The sequence below is a fragment of the Pteronotus mesoamericanus genome, unplaced genomic scaffold, assembly GCF_021234165.1.
Source record: "Pteronotus mesoamericanus isolate MK-2021 breed Mesoamerican mustached bat unplaced genomic scaffold, CSHL_Meso_final scaffold_99, whole genome shotgun sequence".
In the NCBI taxonomy this organism is placed as follows: Eukaryota; Metazoa; Chordata; class Mammalia; order Chiroptera; family Mormoopidae; genus Pteronotus; species Pteronotus mesoamericanus.
In genome coordinates this window covers 1,821,341-1,842,125 of record NW_026555330.1, presented here as the reverse complement: position 1 = coordinate 1,842,125, position 20,785 = coordinate 1,821,341, and the positions used below count along the sequence as shown (strand labels likewise).

General features: G+C 41.7%; 1 protein-coding gene across 1 annotated transcript in view; it reads right to left on the bottom strand.

Annotated features, from left to right (window-relative positions):
• Positions 1–20,435, bottom strand: part of SPAG17 (sperm associated antigen 17) — a 183,998-nt gene extending 163,563 nt beyond the window's left edge. The window contains exon 1 of the mRNA XM_054565090.1: positions 20,349–20,435. Coding sequence (XP_054421065.1) covers positions 20,349–20,435 — 87 coding nt within the window. The remainder of the gene's footprint in view (positions 1–20,348) is intronic.
• Positions 20,436–20,785: the final 350 nt, after the last annotated feature.

Below are 20,785 nucleotides of genomic sequence, written 5' to 3'. Positions count from 1 at the left end.
TGCCGATAAGGGAAGACTTCGGTAGTCTGGCATATTATCATCATTCTGTGGTAAGGACCAATTATTTAGGAAATGGTTCACATGGCCGTCCCATTTTCTGAACTAAATTGTAAGCTCTTTAGGTCAGAAAAATATGTTTTATATGCTTTTGTACCTTATGGTGCCCAGCAGGGCTTTGTACTAACTATCTGTTGATTGATAACTTAAAGCAGCAGAGCATATGCCTGGACACTGAGGGTTTGGACACTGAGGGTTTTGACCCTGGGAATAGTAAGTGCTAGGATGTAGCATAGCAGAAAACTGCAGGGTATACAGGCCACAGCTCTGAAGTCCTTTAGGAGGAAAGCACTGCATCTGATCTGACATGTTCTTACCAGGCATCAGGGACAAGGACCTGGGGAGTTAGGCCCTGCACCCATGTGTCTGCTGCTTCCTGGGAGTGACCCAGGCAAGTCCCCGGATGCTGGGCAAGGAGGCAGATCAAAGCGGAAAGGCCAGCAGCACACAGACACACATGCATCGCCAGAAAGCTGTTCCCCTGTCTCTTCCTCTCTTCCTTCTTTCTCTCCTCCCTATTGAGGAGGACCTTGGTAGCCTGCTCCCTCTTCCCTTCCACCTATGGCCTGCAGGCTGCAAATTCTATGCTTCTTTTCTCTTTCAAAGTGCTTTTGAAATTCTTATGAGTTTGATTTCATGGAGGAAGAATATCCGGGGGTGTGGGGAAGGAGACAGAGCGAAACCACACATAAAGTGAGTGGTCGAGGTCCAGAATCTGGGACAGGTCCAGGGCTGGACTTGACATCTGCCTCCAGCAGCAGTGGCCCCGCTCCTCCTGCCCACTGTCCTGATGTTCCGACCTCTGTCCAGGAGTGTGCTGGCCGGCTCGCAGCTCTTCCCGACTCTGTTCAGGCGAGGTCGCCCTGATTACTTGGAATTTGCCGTGGTGGGAGTATTTAAGCTACAGCAATGCTCCAGATCAGAGCTTTCCCCAGGAGAGAACAGGCTGTTAAAAATTGACCAGTACATTGTGGCCCTGTCCCAGGAAGGCCTGAGTGTTCGAGATAGCCAAAGCTGCCTCTGAGATGATCCTGTGGACAAAGCAGATGCTCTCCCCCAGTGCACCTCTTGCCCCCACAGACAACAGGCTGCCATGTGCTGTGTGAATGGATAATTGTCTGCTGATGCCGTTTCAGCTGTGACCCGACCCAGCCTAAAGCCCTATCCTTCAAAATGGACTCCATGAAAAGCAGGTGACAAGTACAAAGAGAGCCCACTGCGGGAGGAACAGGGCTCATTTGCCCCAAGGCTCTCCTTTCCTTCTGACCACCTTGGACTCTACTTCCCCCACGCGGAGTCTGAGCACTGTGGCCTCAGGTGACAAGGCTCTCTCACACTTTGGTGGCCCTTTGGAGAAGCACAGGTCACTAAGGCATGGTGACTGAGGATCTGGGCTTAGGACGCAAACTGCCTGCATTTGATTCTTAATGCACCAACTCTGTGTCCTGGAGCAAGTTACTTAATGTCTTCGAGTATAAATGAGGATAATGACAGTACCTATCTCTTGGGACTGTTATGCAGAATGAATAAGAAAGCCTCTCTGAGCATAGCAGCTAGCAATAATCATAGCCATTATCATGGATATTGGCGGGGGCGGGGGCATCCACTCTGCCCCTGTCAGTCCAAACATGGTTATTTCATATATGCCGGGTCAAGTGTGGAGAGCTTATATGGGTGAATCAAGAAAAACGTCAAATGGAATATCAACAGCTGCATCATGAAAAAGCAAATATTAATTTGAATGACTCAATTTGTAAAATAATTTTCTCTTTGATAAAGATAAACTTGTTAACTTCTACATTTCTGAAATATTTTAGGTCGTTGGAAGAGAGGGCAGGAATCACGAGCACAGGATGTATGAAATTCTACAGGTATCTCAGCTGCAGAGCTCTGGGAGAGCATGTGAGAGTGTGGCAGGAGGGGTGTTCAAGCCGTTTGGCACCTGGTGCAGGTCCGTAGGAGGCATCCACCTGTCACGCTGTGGAAGGACATCTATCGGAGCCGGAGGGGAAGTCAGGACTGATCAAGGCACGATGAGCTCTGAGGCGGCCAAGAGAGGACTGGGCACCAGGCTAATTTCTATTAGAAATGGGGACCTGCCTACTTTGCTTCAGAATAAAGGATGCGGATTAGGTGTGTGGTGTTTGGATTGTATTAATCTGGTTCATTTTATAGATCCAGATCTAAAATACAGATGTCAGGAGGGGCTAGTCTTAAAAACAAAAGCAAAATGATTGAAGTTCATTTTGATAGAGAGCCTTAGTGCACTCCTCCCTCCAGACAAGACGGGCTCCCTGGCCTGCTGCTTGTGATGTCCCCCAGGATGCCTTCCAGGACTTTCCAGAATCCACCATCCCCTTCTCCTGGGCAGAATAAAGCTTACCTTCATGCCCTCCTATTCAGTCCTGAGCCTTAACAGTTGATTCTGGTAACTGGATAAATAAATATACACCAAAATTTTAGTAAAGTTAAAAAGTAAAAACTTTTAAAAGTATTTTTCCCTCTAAGCTATCTCACTCAAAGGCATGTTCTGTTGGGCGGTTGGCTGGGCCAGTAGAAAAGGCTCCCCTAGAATCATACCACCTAGACAACTCCTGACTTTCCCCATGTGCCTGGCAAATCATAGTACACAAAAAATGTTTCTTGACCTTAGCAGCCAAAACCACACACTAGAGAGAATTTTTACACATGCTTAGTATGGGAATGCAAACTAAGTATGCAGCATTTTATCAGCTACACTGAGTACTTTGGAAGGAACCATGTCTCTGAATCAGTGAGCATTTAAATTAAAGAAAGAGTGTATTCCTTTGATGCTTAGACAACCCTGCAATTTCTTATAGCCACTGGTGAGAACTCAGCAGTCTAGAAGCATCTTTACTATGCATATGCACACTACCTGGCTGGTTTTCCTTGTCTTCATAAACATTAAACATGATCACTAATTAAAATTATTGAAGTTCTGGTGAAAAGATGAAGAACTCTGAAGTGATATCAAATTCTGCCTCTGAAGCTTCTTATCCAAATAACCTTGGAGCTAACTTTGTGACTTAGTTTTTCTTGTTTATAAAAGTAGATGTAATAATATAACCTTCCAATGGTGTTTGTAGGGCTCTAATGAAAAAATATATCTAGATTCATTTTGCAAATTGAAAGATCCACACAGAGTCTCCCAGTCAAGATGGCAGCATAGATAAACACAGCTCACCTCCTCACAAAACCACATGAAAATGACAACTAAAATATAGAACAACCATCACTCAGAACCATCAGAAATCAAGTTGAGTAGAAGTCCAACAACTACAGAATTAAAGAAACTGCATCCGTCCAGACTGTTAGGAGGGGCAGAGACATGGAACATGCTGGTCCCACATCCGTGTGTGGGGGATAAAAATTTTGGAGGGAAACCTTGGGTGCGAAGATACCAGCCCCACACCAGGTCCCCTAGGCCAGTGTGCCAGTGCCAGGAAGATAAGTCCCCATAACTTCTGGCTGCAAAAAAACAGTGGGGATTGGGTTGGTGAAATAAATTTCTGGAGTCCCAAGCAGTTCGCCTTAAAAACCCACACACAGACTTACTCAGACTCACTCTCTCTGAGCTGTAGCACTGAGGGAGCAGCTTGAAGGGCACCAGTGGCACACAGGGAGGAACTGAAGTGTCTGGCATCAAGGCAGGAGCTAGAGGACAGTTTTCTCTTAGAGAGAACGGTGGGCAGAGGCCATTGTCTCTTTTCTGAGCCCTCTCCCCACAGAGTCACAGAGCTGGCAGGTCAGTACCATATCTGAAACTCCGTCAACCTGGCTGACACTGTTTGCCTTGCCCTGAAGATCCCTGCAACTTTGTCCCACCCAACTTACCGGCCCACCCAAACTGTTAATGGGGACTTTTCCATATGAATGGTTGGTCTTGGCTCATGCCTCACAACTTCCTAAATCCTATCAAACAAGCAACAGCCAGTCTCAGGGAGCCCTCATCCCCTGTATCTCTTGCCAAGTGGCCCCCGGCCCCAGCACTAGCAGCCGCCAGCCTACATTCACGGCTTGGCTCTGCCTGGAAATCTCCAAGCCCAGCACAAGTAGCAGCCATCACAGATTGCTTTACAGCTCATGCAGGGTGGCCCCAAGTAGAACACAGGTGGGGGCTGACCATGGCTTGCAGCACCCAGGAAACCCCAGAGCTTGTACACCCAGTGGACAGCTACAGACCACATTGGAGCACCACACCCTGTCCCTGCACAGCTGACCCTCCATGGAGGGTGGAGGTTGATGGCCAGTGGTCATAGGCAGTCAGTCCATGCAGCTGACTGGCCTGGGTAAATCCCTCCCATTGATCTACCAACAGCAACCAAGACTCAATTACAAGAAGGAGGTGTACTCAGCCCACACAAAAGGCATACCTCAAGTACACAGCTTGGGTGACAGAGGAGGCTGTGCCACTCAACCCTACAGGACACCTACTACATTAGGCCATGCTACCAAGATAGGGAGTCATAGCATCTCTACCTAATAAACAGGGAGGAAAAAAAAAAGACAGGGAGGCTGCCAACATGAGATGAGGAAACAAAGAAACATGGCCCAAATGGAAGACAGATCAAACTCCAGAAAAAAAAAAACTGAACAAAAATAAGCAATCCATAAAATGCAGAGTTCAAAACAATGGTAATAAGGATGCTCAAGGAACTTAGCGAGGACCTCAACAATGTAAAAGATACAGTCAGAGAATGGAAGATACATTAATTGAAATAAAGAACAATCTACAGGGCAACAACAGTAGAGTGGATGAAGCCAAGAATCAAATAAATGATTTGGAACTTAAGGAAACAAAAAACAAACAATCAAAACAAGAAGTAAAAGAATCCAAAAAAAAATGAGTATAGTGTAAGCAACCTCTGGGACAACTTCAAGTACTCCAACATTTGCATAATAACGGTGCCAGAAGGAAAAGTGAAAGAGCAAGAAATTGGAAATCTATTGGAAAAAACAATGAATGAAAACTCCCCTAATTTGTTGAAGGAAATAGACATTCAAGTCCAGAAAGCATAGAGAATCTCAAAGAAGATGGATGCAAAGAGGCCCACCCCAAGACACATCATAATTAAAATGCCAAAGGTTAAAGATAAAGAGAGAATCTTAAATGCACTAGAAGAAATCAGGTAGTTACCCACAGGGGAGTTCACATAAGACAGTCAGCTGATTTCTCAAAAGAAACTTTTCAGGCTAGAAAGGATGGGCAAGAAATATTCAAAGTCATGAAAAGCACCTACAGAAGGGACCTACAGACAAGACCTGCTCTACCCAGCAAATTGAAGGGCAGGTGAAGAGTTTCCCAGACAAGAAAAAACTAACTAAAGGAATTCATCATCACCAAACCATTATTATTGAAATGTTAAAGGGGCTTATTTAAGAAAAAGATCAGAACTATGAACAATAAAATGGCAATAAATACATATCTATCAACATATGAGTCTAAAAAACAAACTAAGAAAACAAGAACAGAGACAGAATTATGGATACAGAGAGCATTTTTGATGGTTGCCAGATGGGAGGAGGGTGTGGGTTAGAACGGGTGAAGAGTGAGGGTATTAAGAAGTACAAATAGGGAGTTACAGAATAGCCATGGGGATATAAAGTACAGTGTAGGAAATGGAGTAGCCAACGAACTTACACGCAAGACCCATGGACATGAACAATGGTGGGGGGATGGCCTGAAGCAATGGAGTGTGGTGGGTGGAGGGGGGCACAGTGGGAAAAACTGGGACAACTGTACTAGCATAATCAATAAAATGTAATTAAAAATAAAAAGTTAAAGTTAAAAAAAAGGAAGCTCCATACAAAGGTAAAGTATTAATGCATGCAAAAAATATTCAAATTTCCCTTAGAAAGCCTGCAAAATGGGTTAAAAGAGGTGATGACTTCTTTAATTTTGAATTTGGACATATCCTGAGGATCTTCTTTGGGCGGGTTAACCTCTGAGCTTAGGCTGCTTGTTTTTCTTTTAGTTTTTCAGAGTCCTTGGCCCATCCCACCAACCCAGCACATGAGCCTAATTCTGTTTTGCTCCATGCATCAGAGAGTTTTAAGACAGCTATTAAAACACCACATGGAAAAGCTTTGTAGGGAATTCTACTCCACAGAGAAACCACAGAAACCACGACACACCTTAACTATCTCCCCACCCCCAAGAGTTGGCTAAAATTACGGGCTCCATTATGTTAGTACAATCCAACCAGTTTTATTGCTTGGAGCAAAATCTGAGGTCCAAAATGAACTTCAGAACATAAAAAGTAAGGCAAACCTCAAAAGGAAACAAGCTTCTTTGGGTTTTCAAACAAATATTACATATCAGAGGCATTCTTCGAACAGAGGAGACCAAGCAAAGCCAAGAGGAGTCCTGTTAATTGCTCCACAAATGTAAAATTGGAATCAGGGACTCACCCAAAAGAAAGATCTCTTTTCATCATCAGATATTAAAGGCTACAACCTTTCATCAACTCCTTTCTCAAACATGAGACCCTCTTGTGCCTTCCTCAAGTCCCTTCAAGTGTTGAGTTACTATCTTCAACACTAAAATTAAGATATATTTTCAAGACTTAATATTATCTCACTAATTACTCTGTTTAGCCTTAGCATCCCCCCGCCCCTTCTCTAATTTAAATGTCATTTATCCACTAAATATTGCGGTATAGTCCGTGAATTTGTACAGCCTGGAACTAGGCCTATCAAGAAGAAACAAAATAATCAACCAATACTGTTTCTAATGAGCCATCCATCCTCATAGCTGCTGCTTGGTTAATTATGTCTCATGGACAATTCCTTTTCTTGCAATTAACACAAGCATCCTCACTTACCATGTGTTTACTACAAATCCACTGGTAGAGTTTAAGTTCTGCATCCATGCTGAGTGCAGAATATGCAAGGATACTTGGGACAACCACAAGTATATAATACTATCCTGATTACAAGTACTCTCTCCTATTTTCCCCAAAATTCAATAAAATGTCTAAGAAATGCCAATACTTTGGTTACCACACTACATCCCCTATACTATCTCTAATACCTGGAAGCAGGACAAAAATTCTTTGTCTAACAACCTGATCTAATTTTTAAGTCTAAAACTATGGTCTCCGAATTGGGATGTGGAAAGAATGGGCATCCAAGGATGGCCGGGCAGTGCCAGGCCATCCAGAGCCCCAAGTTAGGGTCATGTTAGTAAGGAATGGGGGTCTATCCAAACACCCCACCCCCCACCCCCGGGTGCCTCAGAAAAACTTTGAGAGTCACAAAGAGCAAGCGGTGCGGTAGGAAATCTCTACCTTGCCTCAGTTCAACAAAAAAAGGAGCACTTTAATTCAATAAGCATTTATTAAATTATGCTGATTGAAGGTCTATGATGTAACAAATGATAAAGAATACATAAAAACGACTAAGGGTGTTTGAAAGTAAGCAAGCTTACTTCAAATTAAAGGAGGGTGAAGAGATTAGCCAAAGATATACACGCATAGCCCATGGCACAGGCGATAGCGGGGTGAAGAGCAGGGGAGGGGCGGCGGGGGCTGGGTGGAGGTGGCGGGGAAAGAGGGACATCTGTAACAGCATCAACAATAAAACAAAGAACTCTTCCTGTTCAGGCTACTTAACATCAGCTGCTCTGACTGGCCCGTCCGGGAGTTAGGATAGGCTGCTCTCCAGAGCTGGTTCTGTGCGGCCATTCTGACTTTTCCAGCTGCTCAGGACCCACAGTTGTTCCAAGAGGCAAGAGGCAGAGAGGCCTGTCTCTGAGAGAGGAAGCTGGGATAAGACCCCCAGATTGACCAGTGAAGGGTAAAAAGTATGGATCCGTATCAACCAACCCGAGCAGGAGGGGAGATGAGCGTGCAGGTGGGTGGCTGAGGCCGACCCTGACTCCTTTCTCTGGGAGTGCCTGTACTTTTCTCCAGCTTTCCTTGGAACCGTCACTGTTTTAGGGAAGAGTTTCTCAGGAGGCAGAGAGAAGGTGAGAGGGAGGAGAGCCAGAAGGGACAGTGTCACTGTAGCCAGGACAGGGGTGGCGTCTGTTGTCAAAAGGAATTAGAAGGTCACCGGTGACCTCAGCAAGAGCAGTTCCACTGCTCCCCGCTCATTGCGTCACTCCTGCGGTCCTGTGTGCTCTCCTGACTCACGGGTCTGCTTTACAGGTCTGAACCTCGTGTCAGAACCATGTGGCAGAATATTCCAAGTTCATGGATATGATAAATTTCGAGCCCTAGATCTGGTTATGGTTACTAATTTTCTCCAAATACACAAGTACATGGAGTCTATTTATTCATTACTTCAGGGCAGTAATTCATTATAATTATTCTTCTCCTATTGGTCCCCTAATACAGTCCTTATAATAGCTCTTTCCATGGTGCAATGAGAAGAGCACTGGATTTAGTATCAGGAAACCTGATTATTAGTCCAGGTTCCAATCACATGATCTTGGGAAAACACTCAAGCACACAGAATCTGGACCTTAGCATATAATACTTACAGCAGAGAGTCATTCATTCATTCAACCAATATTTACTGAGGAGTTACTATATTCTAAATATCGAAATGGGCTCAGAAATAGAATACACAGGCATAAGGCGTAATTGCTATCTTTAAACAGCATCAGCTTGCAGAAGGATATACACAAATAAAAGTGAAAACATTATAGGTGAAAATATTTCAGAGCTACAAAGCACTGTATAAAGTATCTACTTCTATTATTATATTGTTTGCCCTAATTTATCCACTAATAATTAATGTTTACTATCTGGATACCTATATTGTATGTGTTACCCTAGAAATGAAGAATGCAAAGATGAATAAGATAAGAGCACTTAAAAGGCATGAACTAAATCTTCATGTCTCACCATGGATAGACTTCAAAAAATAGGCCTGAACAAAAAAAAGACAAATTGCAGAATTGGTAAGCACAATCAGGATAGCATTTGTATAAATTTTAGAAATCATACAATAAACAATACATTATTCATGGATATAGATGAACAGATATTGGATTGGCCAAAAAGTTCATTTTCCATAAGATGGCTCTAGTAGTTGTCTTCAACTTCATTCAATACTACTTTGTTAGGTTGTATTGTGACAGCTGTCCTATCAGTGTGCATTTAAAAAAAAACTTATCAAAATTGGTGGATTTAATATTGTATAGCCATTTTAATATTGAAGATGGAAGAAAATATGCAACGTTTTCAGCATGTTATGCTTTATTATATCAAGAAAGGTAAAAATGCAACTGAAACACAAAAAAAGATGTAAGGAGAAGGAGCTGTGACTGACTGAACATGTCAAAAGTGGTTAGCAAAGTTTTGTGCTAGAGATTTCTTGCCAGATAATGCTCCATGGTCGGTAAAGCAGTTGGAGTTGATAGCGATCAAATCAAGACTTTGAGAACAATCAATGTTATATATATACCATGTGAGAGATAGCCAACATCCTCAAAATATCCAAATCAATAAAGTTATTGGTGAAAATGAAAAAAATATGTCTTTTATTTTATGGGAATAACCATACAGATTTTTTGGCCAGTCCAATCCATAGGCTGAGAGGATATGTGTGAAATTCATGATAGCGTTTGCTTCTGGGAAATGAGAGAAACAAATAGAACATAGAATGAGGGTAAGAACAGAGTGTTCTTCAATTTTTTACGGTGTTTATATATTTTTTAAATTAGCAATTGTCAAATTTTGATGATGGCACAATGTGCTTGTTATATTATTTTCTGGCTTTTCTGCATTTAAACAACTATTGGAAAGAAGTCTGCTCTCAAAAGACCCATAGTCGAATAGAGGAAAGAGATGTATGACTAGTCATAATGTTAGGTGATAGGCATCTGACTAGACCTCGTCTCTCCCTGCATCTTAGGAAAAGTCTCAAGGGCGGATGCTGCTTGAATAACAGTGGAAGGAGTCCTTTGTCTATGTCTCTCCCTTGTCCACTTTCTGTCTACACAGCATCTTCACCGCCACCTCAGAAGAGTAAGGCTTTCTGGCTTAAGTTTCCTCCCCTTTTCACACTTCCATCTCAATACATTCTTCACTAATCTTAAGAACTTGCTCCATTTTCTTGGGCTGAGGAAGAGATTCTGATCTCTCCCCTTTCCTACTAGAAAAAATGATCCACTTTCTTTTGACCTCCTTTACCACTTTGTTCCTTCAATGCTCCCATCTCTCCGGCTCCAGTTTTGAGTTCTCCCCCTCTCCCCTCCCCCTCTATCACATTTCAAACATACACAACTATGTTCACTGAATCCCAGTCTCCCCTTAACCGTTTCCCATCCCTGGATGAAGGCAACATTAGAAGGCTATTGGCATTAGAAATTGTGAAAAGAGGAAACTAAAAAATAGAGAGGTAGAAGTAATAGGGATCTTTGGTCAATTTGATAATAGGAGAGAAGTTTCAAGGATGATTTCTAGCTTCAATGAACAGGGTAGTACTGTTTTGAACATGTTGAGGTTGAAGAACATGTGTAACCTCCATATGAGATAGAAAAGAGTAATTGTTATTATATACCTTTATATTATGCTAAATAGTGTCCTACATTCTTTCATATACTTTATTTGATTTTCATATCATTCTAAAAATATAGTAATAATGCTCATTAGTAATTCTAACTACTCAGAGCTCCTCCTTATTGAGTGCCGACGAGTCCTCCCTCCAGCAGTGTTATCTGCGCCCCTCTATAGGTTGGTGCTGGCGATAGACCAGTGAGCAAGGTAAATTCCTGCCTTCCAGAGCTTCCCTCACATGGAGGGAGACAGACAATAATGAGATAAAGTAGAAGGTCAGGAACTGAATCAGGGTAAGGGGACAGAGGGTGATGGTATAGTTTAAATAGAGTGGTCAGGGAAGGAGATATCTGAACAGAATCATGAAGGAAGGGAGGGAGAGACTATCTTGGGAGGGGTCATTCTGGACCAAGGGCACAGGAAGAACAAAGGCTCTAAGGTGGCAATGTACTTTCTGATAGACTGGAAGATCAGCAAAAAGGCCAGTGTGGTTACAAAGGACTGAGTGAAAGGGCGAGTCGTGAGAGATGCGAGATCAAGTCAGCGTGGTTGGCAGAGGCCAACGCACACAGGGCCTGAATGGCCCTACAGGCTGTGAGGAGCCTTTGGAGTTTACTCTTAAGTTGTGTGCATTAAAAGAACCACTCTGGCTGCTACGTGGTGACCAGACTCCAGGCAGCAAGAATGGAAGAGACTCAGTTCCGAAGCCCTTGAGCTACTTGTAGTTTAGGTCAGAGATGATGGTGGCTTGGATTAGGGTGTGGCAGCGGGGGTGGTGCCCACAAGCAAGGACTTTAGATGGAACCAACAAGGTTTACTAGAATGTGATAATGGGGTGAAGAAAAGGAGGAAACACAATGAAGGCACTGTTGTTGGTCCCAGTGACTTGCTGGGTGGATGGGGACACCATTCAGTGAGAAGGTGAAGACCTGGCGGAGATCAGGCGTGAAGAGGGGAGTCTGGGGCTTGGGTTTGGAGGTGTAAAGCCTGGGATTCTATGTGTTGGATGCCTTAAATCCTCTCAACAGCCTTTCTAGTAGAGGTAAGGGGGAGTTTGACCACTGTTCCTTTTTTCTGGATGCAAAAACTAAGGCTTTTGAGATTTTCTTCATTTTAGGTTCTGAGGGTCAATGGGTTGGGACTAATTCTGGAGCTCATGGGACTAATTCTGGAGAAAACAGGCCAAGAGGTAAAATACAGTCAATGCATTTAATTCAGCAGGCCACTGTGTGTTTATCGCTCTTAGGTGTTCTGACCAGGAGGGAGAAAGTTAAAAATATTAACCTTTGTTTCCCTCTAAGAATTTGTAGAGATATAGTAGATAGCACAGAAATTGGTGGACTGCAGCCCAGATGAGGATGGTGTTAAAGAGAACCATCGCTGAAGTAGTTTAGGAAGGAGGCAAGTCAGGGAGGGTCAGAAGGGAGTGACTTGAGCTCCTTTTTTTTGGGAGACATTGGGGAGGATTTTAATGGTGAGCCAGGTTCAGGCCAGGAAACTGTGGGTAGTCAATGTGTTTTTGGGGATACCACAGAGATCATTTAGTCAGAGTAGCCTGAGATAAAAATGGATGGGCAGAAATAGGCCACATTAGGCAGGGCCAAGAAAGCCAGGCAGAACATCTTGGATTGTGTCTTTGAGTAACTGGGAGCCAGTGATGGCTTCGAGAGCTAGAGCTGAAACATGCACAACACTCATCATTTCTTACCTAACATTTTCCTCAGACGTTGCCAAACTTATATTGGCAACACTTACATTTTACTTATATTTAATATGTTTCATTTTCAATAAAAATGATCACATATAACATCTAGGTAGATATTTTGACATACTAATTCCCGTTGGTTCCAAACTCATTCAAATAATACACTTTTGTCCAAAAAGAGAAATTATAATGTGAGGTTATGAAAAGTCCATTTCCCTCTTAACATTCTTCCTAGCAACTCAGTTGTTTTCATTGGCTTTTATTAAAACAACCTTTGTGTGAACTGGCAATTTGTTTTGTAAATATCAATGAAAGCATATTTCAGAGAATACAGTAATAAAAACCAACCCAATTTCAGAAATACGCTCGCTGCCAGGCATCAGTCTTCAGCTCATATTATAAGTATTTCCAGTAAGTCTTAAATACACATTAACATGAGAAATAGCTTACTGTTTAAGATCAAAAAAGTTGAAAAATCCTTCACTGCCTCTCAAAAATTGTTCAAGGGTTCTGTCCAATAAAATGTATTTCCCTTTTTGATAAACTACATTTATAATGGTTCAAGCACTTCAATTCAATTGAACATTTTCCCCATAAAGACCTACTTAGATTCAGTTTATCACCATGCTAGTATCTATATATTTTAAAACTTTATTTATTTAAGAGTTTTAAGATATTAACATTTCAGCAATACCTATCTTGAACCCTTATCCAATTTCCAAACCTTTATAAGAATTATAAGCTTTGTTCAAGGACTCCGCGGAAACTCTATTGCAAGCGTGCACAACTCAGCTATTGTCACTAAGCTACATTTAATAATAGAAAAATATTATTGCTCAACTGAAGTATAAGAAGGAGAAACCGCTAACCAAGTCTTTTAAAGAACTTTCACTTGCGTGGCTGGCAAATGGCCCATCTCTGAGAAGTGAAATGGTATCTGCATAGTTCCCTTCAGGGCACGGTCACAAGCATCCTACTACCTGCTGTGATGTGCTTTCTTAATCTTCACAACAAGCCTTTGACGAGTAGTAGAATTTCCTTCTGACAGGAGAAGAAGGCTCAGAGAAGGTAAGAAAGGCGCTCCTGATCTCCCATTATTCAGTTCAGAATTAGACCACAGCAGACAGCTGGGCCAGGTCCCAGCGCGGGCTTCCTCGGGCAGTTCACTGCCTCCTTCCTGGGTCTGTGCTCCAGTGAGGAGACTGCCTAGAGCAATTCAATCAGAAGCTTAGATAGGGCCAGGCTAAAGGAGGTGAAGAAGCCAGGGTGATTGGAGTTTGAGACTACAGATGGCCACTGATACTTTGTGAGCCGGGAGTGAGCATGGTGTGAACAGTATTTCAGAAAGATAAGCTAGTCATTGCTTTGATACACAAGAGTAGATGATTCTGCAGTGAGTATAGTTACGGGACCCATGTAAAATTTCAGGGATCGAAAAATAGAGACCTGGGCTAGAATGAAGAAAAGGCATGGGAACAGAGAAAAGACAGAAGTGAGAAAACAGTAAAGGAAAAAATCCAGAGGGCTTAGAGGCCGACTGGATGTTTCACAGATGACCTTTGACTCATCGATGAGCTTTTGTGACTGTGAGAATTTTAGTGCCATTGACATCCGGAAGTTGAAAGACAGAGGTGGTCCAAGATTTTGATGAGCCAACTTTTGACAGTCATGACCAGAAAATGCAGCCACACTCCCAGGTAGTAGAAGTCACTTTTTTGAACTATTTTTGGAGATAGAAAAAAATTTTTTTGTCCTAATCAGGATACTCAAATACATATTTGAAAACTGTATGGCTTTGTGAACCAATGTTACCCTAACAAATTCAATTAAAAATAAAATATTTCTATTTGTCTTGCTTACATGATTTCAGAAAGCCACAAAGTTGAATATAAGAAGAAAATGCTACAGCCTGTCTCTCTTCTAAAAACTGTCTATGAGTGCCAGAGGGTGACAGATATATGGGTAAAGTGTAGTTGCAGGTAAAATAAGTACACTTCCAACTTCCATACTTATTTATTGGTTTTAAACAACACTTTGATCTTAAATTTAAGTATTAATCAGCCTATGCCAGTGTGGCTCAGTTGGTTGGGCATCGTCCCAGGGCAAGAGGTCGCTGGTTTGATTCCTGGTCAGGGCACATGCCTAGGTTGTGGGTTTGGTCCCCGAATGGGGTGTATTTATTTGGATGGGGTGCATTTGAGAGGCAACTGATCGATGTTTCTCTCTCATATCAAGGTTTCTCTCCCACTCTTTCTTCCTCCCTTCCCCACTCTCTAAGAAATAAATATTTTTTTAAAAGTACTAATTAAACAGCTTTTCTATAGACATTCCTTAAATAGCTTGTTCTACTCTAATAATACCCATCTAGTAACACTGTTTTGGAGATTGATATAAGATCAGATATATAAAATTTTGTTTATTGCAAGGTTTATATAAAATGTTATAATTGCCATATCATAACTTAATAGTTCTAAAAGGAGGAAGGAAGGACTACAGAGAATATCTGTGATCTTCTCCCAAATCATTACATGTCTTTGGGCCAGACCTTGAAATGCTTCGATCCTCAGCTTCATAAAAGTGACAGGTTGGCCCAGATGCCCTGGGAATTCGCACCTCTGAGTGGGGAAAGGAATGCCCTGCTATGCACAGGATGGATCTGTGTCTTAGATGCAAATATTATTATTTTTGAAAAAGAGTTAACACATTGATAATAAAAATTAGGAGAAATTAGGAGACCTCATGAGTCTCAGTAAAGACTGCATAAATTATAATAGATTTTCTCTCATATATTATAATCAGATTTCTAATATTTAAAATATGTAGAGATTTATGTTGAAGAAGAATTGAAGGCCTAATCAAGAATTAAAGAGTGTCCAGTCCCTCAGGATCTGAAATCATTACAAAATGAAATTAGTGCATTGGAATATTGAGACTGGTGAAGTTAAAGGGTGTGTGGATTGTCATAAACTTTTTTTTCTGTTTCTTTTTAATGTTTTCTGTGGTGGGTCACAGTAAGGAAATAGAATAATTGCTATGCCAGTGGTTGGTCTCACAAGTCATGGCTGCCTTTTTGCTACAGATGAAGAACTTAGACTAAAAACAAATGAAAAGAAATAACCATCCTCAGATAATCTTAAAATATGAAAGTATTTAACATTTAAAATTAGCAAAATCCCCCAAAAACTCAACCTGTGTTATATTTAAATCAATCAAAACAAACTTAGGGTAACTCTGGAATTCTGAAGAGGACATTTGGTGACAAAAGCCAATGATATCTTAAAGAAAAAAAAGGATTTGTATCTGTCTTCTGAATATGCTCTATGCTGCTATCATTGCTGTCACTTAACATAGATAACATTGTGAGGTCCCCCTTACCTGTGATGATACATAAGTTCTGACCATAACACAAAATTCCAATAGAAACATATAACTCATTTATTTTGAAGTCATGTGACATTATTTATGGACCTGCCAGGCCTTGGACCTGTCTAAATAATGTAGGCTCCCAGACAGAATAGCTATGCTGTTTGAATAATTCTAGAAAAAATTTTGTAATTGTCATGATCAGAGCTTCTACTAATTTTCCCTATCCCAGCATTACCTGTCATATAATAGGCTTGGAAGAAATGGAAAAATCAGAGATGATTACAAAATCTCTTGGACCACAGTGACATCAGCAAGATGCCAGACTAGGAAGCTTCAGGCCTTCTGTCCCCCATGGGAATATTAGAAAAACAACTAAAGACTGACTAAATTAACTGTACAGGAGCTTTGAAAGCAGTCGGTGATCTTAAGCATCCAAGCGAATGCCCAGTTAAGAAAAAACCACATTTGATATGGTAGAAAAATTTGGACACTTTTTAATCTCCCTTGTCCCACCTTTTCTCCATGCAGTGGAGAAAGGACAGTCTTTTCAGCAGCTGGTACTAGGAAGTGGATATCCACATGCAAAAAATAAAGTTGAATCCTTACCTCACGTCATATACAGTAAGTTACTCAAAATGGACCAAAGATCTAAATGTAAGTCATAAAACTATAAAACTCATAGAAGAAAACATAAGAGAAAAGCTCAATGACACTGGGTTTGGCAATGACTTCTTGGGTAATGACACCAAATGCACAGGCAACAAAAGAAAAATCAGATAAATTAAACTTAGTCAAAATAAAAAAAATACATTAAAGGACTATAGATGGAATAAGGTAACTTTTGGAACAGGAGAAAATATTTTCAAATCATCTATCTGATAAACAAGCAATTTCCAGAATATATAAAGAATTCCTATGTTCAACAATAAAAAACCAAAAATATTTTTATTTAGAAAGGGCAAAAGAACATATACAAATGGCCAAGAAATACATTAAAAGATGCTTATCAATAATAATTAAAGAATGCAAATCAAAACCATAATTAAATATCACTTCACATTCATTAGGATGGCTGTTATATATAATATAGTATGTAAAAAACCCAGAATATTAAAAATGTTGGTAAAGATATGATGAAATTGGAACCTTTGTGCCTTGCTGGTAGAAGTATAAAATGGTATAGCCACTGTGGGAAATGGTATGGCAGTTCCTCAAAAATTAAACATAGAATTACCATATGATCCAGCAGTCCCCTCCTGGATGTATACTCATAAAACTGAAAGCAGGGCTCTAACAGATTTTGTGCACTCATGGTAACAGTAGCCCGACTTGTGAGTCGCGCTGGGGAAAAGTGGCAGACTAGGAATCTTCGGTCCCTCTGCCCCGCCTGGAAACATTAGGGAAACACAATAACCAAGAGTTGGAAGCAATCTGAGTGTCCATCGATGGATAATAAATGAACAGATAAATTGTGGTCTACACATAAGATGGAATATTATGCAGCCTTAAAAACAAAACATTTCTAATACAAACTACGACATGCCTAAACTTTCAGGACATTATGCTGCGTGAAACACGCCCATCACAAGAAGACAAGTACTGTATGGTTACGTTTACATGAAGTACCTACCGCAGCCAAACTCATACAGACAGAAAGCACAGTGCTGGCTGCTGGGAGCAGAGGGGAGGGAGGTACGGGAATTATTTAGTGGCATCAGCTATAGTTGGGACAGATGAATTCTAGAGATGATAGTGATGACGGTTACATAAAACTTGAATGTACTTAATGCTACTGAATAGTACGCTTAAAAATGTTTTAAATGGTAAATATTACTTTATGTATATTTTACCACTATAAAAAAATCTTAGACTAAAATGTTTCCACCTCTTCCTCTCCCTGTGGCCAACAGAGGACACCTTGACATTTGCATAAAAAGATTTTAATTTATATGATACCTAAGCATCTTTAACTTCCTAATGCTGCTGGAGATCATAAATATAATGTTCATGTCACATACAAACCCATACCAAGATCTATTTTGATAATCTTACTGCCAAAGTACCTAAATATTTTCTTTTCATCTAATTGGAAGTGTGATATTTCCCATATATTAATAAGCTAAATATTTTGGTACATGGTACGTGCATAACGAAGTTAGTAAATGACCATTTCACTGACAGAATTAATTTAGGAGCACTGTACACCTAGCAGCGGCCTAACCTACATTTTTTTCTGTCTCAATTTAAAGTGCCAATTTATTTAAGGCACATATTAGTCTCCTTACCTAAAATAATTATCCCCTTCATTCTACCTGCTCAAATTCTACCCATTCCTGAGGACCCAGCTAAAGGCAAGTAATTTTACAAAGCACTTCCTGACTACCCCAGTCTGTATTAACCTTCCTAACCCCTAAGCTCTATCTAACCATTCGGTGCTTAGTAATAGATTGCCTTATATTATTTGCTATCATTTAATGTTTTAGAACCAACTAAAATATACCAAAAAATTGACAATTATTCCAGTCTGAAGGGATAGCCCCAAATAGTAGTAATACAAAGTAAATTCACTAAAACCAAATTGTGAACTTATTCATTCTCTTAAAGTCCAGTGCAACTCGATATGAAAATGAGTTCAAAATGACTACTGATTTGAACTACTTGATCCATGAATTCTAAAAACTGGCTTATGGAAGACTGGGAGGTTGGAACTCCCTCTCCTCCAACCCCAGGGCACATGCGCGCGTGCGTGCGCACACTCAGTAGCACACACATACTGGAGCACAAATTAACACATGAGTAGCAACTATATGAAAAGAAACTCTCTGGGAACTGAAGCAATAACATTGTTTTGAGCACCCACTATGTGCAAAGCACTTCGCTAAGCCCTGTGGGTAAGGAATTCACACATCTGCAGTCATCTTTGACCCAAATTCAGAGTCTATTGCCTTGGTGGTGAGGGCATGCCTCTGGGCATTGGCCTGCTGGGTTAATCTGGGAATTTTCCTCTTGGGTCAGACAGGAAACCAAGATGGGAAAAAAAAAAATATGAGCTGAGGTGGAGGCCAGTTGTCATCCCCCTGCAATAAAAACCCACGTATTCCAACAAACTGAAGAAGTTCCCTCTTTGTAGTTAAAATGGCATATTATTTGAGTTCAAATTCTTTCTATTAATATATAAGATTTATTGAAATTATATTGTTTGAGCACGAGCAAGAAAGCTGAATATTATTTCAGGTTTTCAAGCCATAAGGAAAAATAGTGCCTTTAGGTTTTCCATTCAACCAGGAAAATTATAGCTTCATGTTTGCAACACTGAGGCTAATGCAGTGTCAGCACCTCCGTCAAACTCCGCTGTTCAGCAGTTTATAACTCAAGCAGAAATGTTCACTCCGAGCCCAAGCCTGGCCTATACACTCTCAAAGAAAAATGGGGAAAAATTATTTTGGCTAGTGCTGACTTAGAAAAGCAAAAGAGAGTGCTTTCACAGAGTATTTTGGAAAACATCTTTGAGAATTTGAGACTATGAAGGGGAATTACTGAGTTGACATCCTTCATTCCTGAAGTTAGAGAAATAACCAAAAATTACATGATGTCATGTCAGCATCGGCAGTTAACTACTTTCATGAAAGCCTTCATCAGGTGGAATTACGTAGCAGACAGAATTGCTATTCATAGAGAATAGAACAATTATAGTAGAAAATAAGGAAAAACAGGTAGAAATTTCTCGTAAGAGCCATCATGAATCTTTAGGTACTAACTCTAGTGCGCTGTACAAACACAAAATAAAAAAGATATTTTTTCCAGTTGGAAAAAAAATTATGTTGGAATGGCAAGGCTGGGATTCCCAAAGTCAACCTTCCTCCTTCCAAATGTTATCTTGGATTTGCAAACACTGTAGTGGTAAAGTGGATTCCCCGTGGCAGGTGACAAGAGCTACTGGGCTGCCCAACTCACTGGAGGAGGGTGGGTGTCAGGTGGGGTGGGGCGCTAGTCAGTTCTGGGACGCAGTCATGTGGCAGGTGGGTTATAGATGGCCTGGTGTCTCCGTGGCATCTATGGGTCCAGCAGCCAATCCCTGATCACTCTGATCTACATCAAAACTTTGATATCGTGGTATCAGAGCATTACATGCAAAAGTCATCGTTTCCCCTCTGAGGAAGGCTCACTTGCGTTAAGTACGCTGTTATTTAGGCACTCTATGCCTCTATTCACCCAGCATTTATTAAAACCTTAATAAACCAGGCTACAGGTGATTTGACAGGATATGTTCTCCAGGAGGTGTCAGGAGGAAGTGAAGAGCATTTCATAAAGACAACTCCAGGACAACTGCGGAGGAGGACCGCAGGGACCACTTCACTGAAGGGCCCTACGTGTCAGCAACGGCTCCTCTCTTCCCCACCACACGCCGCTGCAGTTTGAAACCTTTTGAAATCGCACTGACTCCCCTGGTGGCCCCTTCGGTTTTCCTTAAGGTTCACTTGGTCAGGCCCTCCCTGCGGACGGACGGGACCCTGGGTCATTCTGCGAGCTAAACGGCCAGGCCTGCGGGAGAAGTAACAAGGACAGGTTTTCAGGGGGCGGAGGGCAGCTGTGGCATCTGGAAGGGAGGGCGAGCCTGGCGGCGTGGCCTGGAGAGTCTGACCGGGCTTGGGCATTGCCGGGCGCAGAGAGGACTCGGGCTCCGGGCTCACCTGATTGAAGGGTGCAGCAATGAGCGACGGTTCCCATGGCTTAGAATTGGTGCTCGTCGCCCCGCCTTTCTCTTTCTTGGGTGCCATGCAAAGGGGAGAAGAGCATTGGCTTCTAAATAGAGATCAGGCCCGTACTAAGCGTCCCCGCTGCCATAGTAACCGAAGCCGCGCTCAGTTTCTGAACGATTTCGGTTCCCCTCCCCCAAGCCAGTCCGGATTCTTCCGGTCAACCGCTTCCGTCGCCATAGCAACGGAGTTTCCCAGCCACAGGACAATTACGCTGGGACTCCTAGCCCTCTGGTTAAATCTCAGGGTTTTGCAGGAGGAGGCCTGGGCCAGTGGAGGAAAGGATGCGCACGGCCAGGCTGCTTTCTTGACGCGTTTAGACCCTCTCTGCCCTCTGTGGTCCGAAGCACTGTCTAGAAACTCAAAACCCC